At 38.9% G+C, this 9,342-nt stretch overlaps 1 protein-coding gene across 1 annotated transcript in view; it reads right to left on the bottom strand.

Annotated features, from left to right (window-relative positions):
* Nucleotides 1–3,726: 3,726 nt before the first annotated feature.
* LOC124014135 (4F2 cell-surface antigen heavy chain-like) overlaps nucleotides 3,727–9,342 on the bottom strand; it is a 19,401-nt gene continuing 13,785 nt past the window's right edge. The window contains exons 11-12 of the mRNA XM_046328877.1: nucleotides 4,564–4,777; nucleotides 3,727–4,419 (exon numbers count right to left, since the gene is read on the bottom strand). Of these exons, the coding sequence (XP_046184833.1) occupies nucleotides 4,283–4,419; nucleotides 4,564–4,777 (351 nt within the window). The 3' untranslated portion in view covers nucleotides 3,727–4,282. The remainder of the gene's footprint in view (nucleotides 4,420–4,563; nucleotides 4,778–9,342) is intronic.

The following is a 9,342-nucleotide window of genomic DNA, read 5'->3' as shown; positions in this document are numbered from 1 at the left end:
GTCTGTGTCTGTCTGTCTGTCTGTCTGTCTGTCTGTCTGTCTGTCTGTCTGTCTGTCTGTCTGTCTGTCTGTCTGTCTGTCTGTCTGTCTGTCTGTCTGTCTGTCTGTCTGTCTGTCTGTCTGTCTGTCTGTCTGTCTGTCTGTCTGTCTGTCTGTCTGTCTGTCTGTCTGTCTGTCTGTCTGTACGTGTGGGAGGGAGTTTCGTAGGAGCGGTTATGGGTCCGCTGTCGCTCTCTCAAAACCCCTGATCTCACCTCTGTGTGTGTCTGAATGAGACAAGGAGAGAGACAGAAACAGAGAGAGGGAGGTAGGGAGAGAGAGCCCTCTGATCTCTCACACACCTCGTCATTACGATCCTGGAACAAAATGACATGAACACACACACACACAGAGAGACAGACACACACACACACACAGACATAGAACAATCCGCCACAGAGAAGCGGGCCCAGACCTCGAACACAGCTCTCGGTTTGACACAGCAACATCTGGCCTCGTCTCTCTCTGCTCCCTTACAGCTCTCAGTTTGACATTTACTAGCCCGTTACAAACACCTTTATTAAGAGAACACTGCTGTGGAGTGCACTCAGACACTATATATATACATATATATATATATATATAAATAAAAGTATAGCAATGGAGGTTTGTACAGCTACATCATACTGACACAGTACAATTTATCATCCAAAATACACTCAATGGTGTAAAGTACTTAAGTAAAAAAATACTTTAAAGTACTACTTGAGCAGTTTTTTTTTGGTGGGGGGGGGTATCTGTATTTTACTATTTATTTATTTTGGCAACTTTTACTTCACTATATTCCTCAATAAAGTCATGTAATTGTTTACTCCGTACATATTAAATGCTTCGCAGTACAGAAACGGTCCAATTGACAGGCTTGTCAAGAGAACATCCCTACTGCCTCTGATCTGGAGGACTCACTAAACACAAAATGCTTGTAAAGTTTAGTTTGTAAATGATGTCTTTGGACTTTAGGCCCTGGCTATCCGTAAATGTTTTTTTTAAATCAATAAAAACAATTGTGCCGTCTAGTTTGCTTAATTTAATTAGAAATTTTAAATTATTCATACTTCTACTTTTGATACTTGAGTATTTTTTAAACCAAATATTTTTACTCAAGTGGTGTTTTACTGGCTGACTTACACTTTCACTTGAGTCATTGTCTATTAAGGTATCTTTACTTTTACTCAGGGTATGACAAGCGGGTACTTTGTTCCACCACTTACTACACTACGTGGTAACAGTTTGGGTTGAATGAAATGTGAATCTATTGATGAAGATGGTGAGGATGAAGATGTTTGAAATGTGCGAGGTGTGACAGTAAGAGCAAGAGGCATGTCATGACTGTGCACCGTGGCTCAGAAGGTGGTTGGGGCTGGTTTCAGACCGCCGGGGACGGCATGCTAACTTGGGGGCGATCTGGTTCCCGGTATCTCCTCACCCCGACGGCAAGGTATTGAGAAATAAACCAAAATCTGAAAACCTAAAAAAAATATATAAAAAAATGTATAGGAAAAAAAACATTTATAGGATACTGTTTCAGACAAGTATGAAATAAACTAAAATACTACAATATTTTTGATGGGTTTGTACAGACTAACGGCCAAGAAAGAGTGAAATGTATAGAGGGTCTTTCAATACTTTAATTAGAGAGTAGTGGTAGAGGCCATCGGTCATTTGACTCTGAAAGATGGACTCCTCCACGTAACAGGAACCTCATCACTAATCACTAGTGCCACATTGAGACGAACGTGCGTGGGGGATGGACGCGCGCGGGGTACGGACGCGTGCGGGGTACGGACGCGCACGGGGGACGAACGCACGTGGGGTACGGACGCGCGCGGGGGACGGACGCGCACGGGGTACGGACGAACGTCGGGGCATGAATTAAAATGATGAGAGGTGGTTTCCCAAACACAGATGAACCCTAACCCAGGATTAAAAAGCTTCTTAGTCCTGTCTGAGAAACGGCCCATGTTTTACTATCGTCACAGTCAAATATCAGTCAATATGATTTAAAAAATTACAAAAATATATAATTTACAGTGTTAAAGCTGCACTAAAACACAATAACTTACCAGATTCAAATATAATATTCATTATATATAATTTACAGTATTAAAGCTGCACTAAAACACAATAACTTACCAGATTCAAATATAATATTCATTATATATAATTTACAGTATTAAAGCTGCACTAAAACACAATAACTTACCAGATTCAAATATAATATTCATTATATATAATTTACAGTATTAAAGCTGCACTAAAACACTTAAGGTATTTTACAAGATTCAAATATAATATTCATTATATATAATTTACATTAGATATTTTACCAGATTCAAATATAATATTCATTATATATAATTTACAGTATTAAAGCTGCACTAAAACACTTAAGGTATTTTACAAGATTCAAATATAATATTCATTATATATAATTTACATTATATATTTTACCAGATTCAAATATAATATTCATTATATATAATTTACAGTATTAAAGCTGCACTAAAACACTTAAGGTATTTTACAAGATTCAAATATAATATTCATTATATATAATTTACATTAGATATTTTACCAGATTCAAATATTAAATTCATTAGATTTAATTTACAGTAGATATTTTACCAGATTCAAATATTAAATTCATTAGATTTAATTTACAGTAGATATTTCACAAGAATAAAATATTAAATTCATTAGATTTAATTTACAGTAGATATTTCACAAGAATAAAATATTGATATTTCATTTTACAGCTGATATTTTTTACCAGATATTAAAATACATAGTCAAAATACTCAAAGGATTTAGTTGTGCTTGAAACTCAACTCAGAACTCCTGGCTAAAACGATACAAACCCTTTTAATATGTTAAATGAATACATTATACATTCAATTGATGTGTGGGGGAGTAAACCCTAAACCTGGTAGATGGTGTTGTCGACGGCAACATGAACCGCAGGTTAACGGGCCTCGCCTACATGTGGCTTTAGGAAAGATCATGCACAACACGACTGCCCTGAATCATCCACACTACTGCAAATACAGGCCTGCACACGACTGCCCTGAATCATCCACACTACTGCAAATACAGGCCTGCACACGACTGCCCTGAATCATCCACACTACTGCAAATACAGGCCTGCACACGACTGCCCTGAATCATCCACACTACTGCAAATACAGGCCTGCACACGACTGCCCTGAATCATCCACACTACTGCAAATACAGGCCTGCACAGGACTGCGTGCACGTGAACGCACAAATTGCGTGCACGTGAACATACATTATATAGCACACACGCCATCAATTGGAATTAACAAATAAGAGCGTGATGTATTTATATCTTCTAACCACCTGCGTGAGGTGAGAGAGAGACACATTGGGCTGTTTCATGGCGTTGACATTAACACACCTGTAATGTTCTTCTGCCTGAGCTTAACGGAAAGCATGTGGCATTAGGCCAATATCACACACACACACTCAAAAACAGAACAAGTAGTACACGCACGCACGCACACACACACACACACACACACACACACACACACACACACACACACACACACACACACACACACACACACACACACACACACACACACACACACACACACAGTATGCACAGCTCTGAGGCATCCAGAGATCACATACACATCAGAAGAAGGAAGGAGACAAGGGTCGATGCTTGATTGTCACCAGGCAACATTACACAGGACTTTTATTTTACTCCTTTCAAGATTTTAGTCAGAACAATATCTAGCCATCTTCTCCAATACCAGCAATTTGAATAACAATTATATTATTATTATTATTATATTCCACTGAATGGAATAAACAGATTGAAGATCTTCCTACTTCAACAGTTCAACTCAAGAGGTCATAAAACAAAATTTAAAAAAAAAACGGAACTAAAAAGTTCCTTTTAAATGTTTTTGAAACAATGGCCCCAAAAGAACATTTGATCAAATCTGAACTGGAATATTTTAACAGTTGGAAATAGTCATTCTGGACTAACATTTAATATGTTTAAGTACTGGCTAAGTACTGGCTAAGTACTGCTGTTTATACTATATATTCCTTCTGCAGATTTTCTGTAATCTAAAACATTCTCTGCATTCTCCCTTTGTTCCAGGTGTAAAAGTTATGTTTAGTAGTTTCTTATTCTGGTCTCTGTTCCTAGTCCAGGTCTCTGTTCTAGTCCTGGTCTCTGTTCTAGTCCTGGTCTCTGTTCTAGCCCCTCCTAAGCGAAGGGGAAGGCCAATAGGACAGCCTGTCCGGGTCCCAGCAGCAGTTTATCCAGCGAGACAGAGCTGTCTGCAGCCAGGTTCTCAGGGTCAGTACTAAGCTTCACTTTAGCCTGCTCCGGGAGGCTCAGCTCTGGGAAGAGGAGGAGAAATCCTGTCAGTATTGGAATGTAGATTTTTTTTAATCATGTTTTGACTTCTCATATGTTGTTGCGTCACCGTTTATTCATTTTGAGAATATAGTCTGGTCTCAATATGATTCAAGTGAAATAAATACCTGTGTGGTTGAGGACCATGGTTAAGGTGGCGGAGCCCCAGTTAACGGCCGTCAGGTAGCGCTCGCTCTGGTCCCACAGACGCAGGAAAGCAAGGGACGCGGAGGAGGAGTGGAGGTGGAAGTAGTCCCCATGAAGGAGGGAACGTTCTTTACCCCGCAGGTCAGAGAGGGTCTTAAACCACGAACGACATGTCAGACGATGAGTCTTCTGGGCCTGGAGGGGAGAGGAGGAGGAGGAGAGGGAGGGGAGAGGAGGAGGAGGAGAGGGAGGGGAGAGGAGGAGGAGGAGAGGGAGGGGAGAGGAGGAGGAGGAGAGGGGGGGAGAGGGAGGGGGAGGGAGGGGAGAGGAGGAGAGGGAATGGAGGGGAGGGGAGAGGAGGAGGAGGAGAGGGAGGGGAGGAGGAGAGGGAGGGGAGGGAAGAGGAGAGGGAGGGGAGAGGAGGAGGAGAGGGAGGGGAGAGAGATTACATAATGATGTAATGTTTAGTGATGTGGTGGATGACTCCACTCAGCGGGGTGTGTACACTACACTATACTGTACTATACCATACTATACCATACTATACTATACCATACCATACTATACCATACTATACCATACTATACCATACTATACCATACCATACTATACTATACCATACTATACCATACTATACCATACTATACTATACCATACTATACCATACCATACTATACCATACTATACTATACCATACTATACTATACCATACTATACTATACCATACTATACTATACCATACTATACCATTCCATAATATACTATACCATACCATACTATACCATACTATACCATACCATACCATACTATACTGTACCATACTATACTGTACCATACTATACTATACCATACTATACCATACTATACCATACTATACCATACCATACTATACTATACTATACCATACTATACTATACCATACTATACCATACTATACCATACTATACTATACCATACTATACCATACTATACCATACCATACTATACCATACCATACTATACTATACCATACCATACTATACCATACCATACCATACTATACCATACTATACTATACCATACTATACCATACTATACCATTCCATACTATACCATACCATACTATACCATACCATACTATACTATACCATACCATACTATACCATACCATACTATACCATACTATACTATACTATACCATACCATACCCTACTATACTATACTATACCATACCATTCCATACTATACTATACCATACCATACTATACTATACCATACTATACTGTACCATACTGTACCATACTATACCATACTATACCATACTATACTATACCATACCATACTATACTATACCATACTATACCATACTATACCATACCATACCATACTATACCATACCATACTATACCATACTATACCATACCATACCATACTATACCATACCATACTATACCATACTGTACCATACTATACCATACTATACCATACCATACTGTACCATACCATACTATACCATACCGTACTGTACCATACCATACCATACTATACCATACCATACTGTACCATACTATACTGTACCATACTATACCATACTATACCATACCATACCATACTGTACCATACTATACCATACTATACCATACCATTCTATACTATACCATACTATACCATACCGTACCATACCATACCATACCATACTATACTATACCATACCATACCCTACTATACTATACTATACCATACCATTCCATACTATACTATACCATACCATACTATACTATACCATACTATACTGTACCATACTGTACCATACTATACCATACTATACCATACTATACTATACCATACCATACTATACTATACCATACTATACCATACTATACGATACCATACCATACTATACCATACCATACTATACCATACCATACCATACTATACCATACTATACCATACTGTACCATACTATACCATACTATACCATACCATACTGTACCATACCATACTATACCATACCGTACTGTACCATACCATACCATACTATACCATACCATACTGTACCATACCATACTATACTGTACCATACTATACCATACTATACCATACCATACCATACTGTACCATACTATACCATACTATACCATACCATTCTATACTATACCATACTATACCATACCATACTGTACCATACCATACCATACCATACTATACTATACCATACTATACTATACCATTCTATACCATACCATACTATACCATACCATACTATACCATACCATACCATACCATACTATACCATACCATACTATACCATACCATACTGTACCATACCATACCATACTATACTATACCATACCATACTATACCATACCATACTAAACCATACCATACTATACCATACTGTACCATACCATACTATACCATACCATTCTATACCATACCATACTGTACCATACCATACCATACTATACCATACTGTACCATACCATACTATACCATACTATACCATACTGTACCATACCATACTATACTATACCATACTATACCATACCATACTATACTATACCATACTGTACCATGCCATACTATACTATACCATACTATACTATACTGTACCATACCATACTGTACCATACCATACCATACCATACTATACTATACCATACCATACCATACCATAATATACTATACCATACTATACTATACCATACTATACCATACTATACCATTCCATACTATACCATACCATACTATACCATACCATACTATACCATACTATACCATACCATACTATACTATACCATACCATACCATACCCTACCATACTATACCATACCATTCCATACTATACTATACCATACCATACTATACTATACCATACTATACTGTACCATACTGTACCATACTATACCATACTATACTATACCATACCATACCATACTATACTATACCATACTATACCATACTATACGATACCATACCATACTATACCATACTATACCATACTATACTATACCATACCATACTATACCATACCATACTATACCATACCATACTATACCATACTGTACCATACTATACCATACTATACCATACCATACTGTACCATACCATACTATACCATACCGTACTGTACCATACCATACCATACTATACCATACCATACTGTACCATACCATACTATACTGTACCATACTATACCATACTATACCATACTATACTATACCATACTGTACCATACTATACCATACTATACCATACCATTCTATACTATACCATACTATACCATACCATACTGTACCATACCATACCATACCATACTATACTATACCATACTATACTATACCATACCATTCTATACCATACCATACTATACCATACCATACCATACTATACCATACCATACTATACCATACCATACTGTACCATACCATACTATACCATACCATACTATACCATACCATACTATACCATACTGTACCATACTGTACCATACCATACTATACCATACCATTCTATACCATACTGTACCATACCATACCATACTATACCATACTGTACCATACCATACCATACTATACCATACTATACCATACTGTACCATACCATACTATACTATACCATACTATACTATACTGTACCATACCATACTGTACCATACCATACTATACTATACCATACTATACTATACCATACTATACTATACCATACCGTAGGTCACGTGTCAGTCCACACACACACAGAGAGAATCGAGAGGAGGGGGAAAGAGCGAGGTTGCTAGTGCAGGTTGCTAGTGCAGGTAGCTAGTGAATGATTGCTAGTGAAGGTACTTAGTGCAGGTTGCTAGTCCGGGTTGCTAGTCAATGTTGCTAGTGCAGGTAGTTAGTGCAGGTTGTTAGTGCAGGTTTCTAGTCAATGTTGCTAGTTAAGGTAGTTAGTGCAGGTTGCTAGTCAATGTTGCTAGTTAAGGTAGTTAGTGCAGGTTGCTAGTCAATGTTGCTAGTGCAGGTAGTTAGTGCAGGTTGCTAGTCAATGTTGCTAGTGCAGGTAGTTAGTGCAGGTTGCTAGTCAATGTTGCTAGTGAAGGTTGCTAGTCAATGTTGCTAGTCAATGTTGCTAGTGCAGGTTGCTAGTCAATTTTGCTAGTACAGGTTGCTAATGCAGGTTGTTAGTCAATGTTGCTAGTGCAGGTTGCTAGTCAATGTTGCTAGTGCAGGTTGATAATCAATGTTGCTAGTGCAGGTTGCTAGGGAGGGTAGCTAGTAAAAGTTGCAAGTCAATGTTGCTAGTAGGGGTTGCTAGTACAGGTTGCTCGTCAATGTTTTTAGTAGAGGTTGCTGGGTGCAGGTTGCTAGTGCAGGTTGTTTGTCAATGTTGCTAGTACAGGTTGCTAGTCAATGTTGCTAATGCAGGTTGCTTGTCAATGTTTTTAGTAGAGGTTGCTGGGTGCAGGTTGCTAGTGCAGGTTGCTAGCGCAGGTTGGTAGTGCAGGTTGCTAGTGCAGGTTTGCAAGTGCACGTTGATAACGCAGGTTGCTGGGTGCAGGTTGCTAGTGCAGGTTGCTAGTGCAGGTTGCTAGTAGAGGTTTGCTAGTGCAGGTTTCTAGTGCAGGTTTCTAGTGCAGGTTGGTAGTGCATGTTGCTAGCGCAGGTTGGTAGCGCAGGTTGCTAGCGCATGTTGCTAGTGCATGTCGCAGGTTGCTAGCGCATGTTGCTAGCGCAGGTTGGTAGTGCAGGTTTGCTCGTGCAGGTTGGTAGAGCATGTTGCTAGCGCAGGTTGGTAGA

This window comes from Oncorhynchus gorbuscha, linkage group LG25, assembly GCF_021184085.1.
Source record: "Oncorhynchus gorbuscha isolate QuinsamMale2020 ecotype Even-year linkage group LG25, OgorEven_v1.0, whole genome shotgun sequence".
Classification (NCBI taxonomy): Eukaryota; Metazoa; Chordata; class Actinopteri; order Salmoniformes; family Salmonidae; genus Oncorhynchus; species Oncorhynchus gorbuscha.
This window is presented reverse-complemented; position numbering and strand designations above follow the sequence as displayed.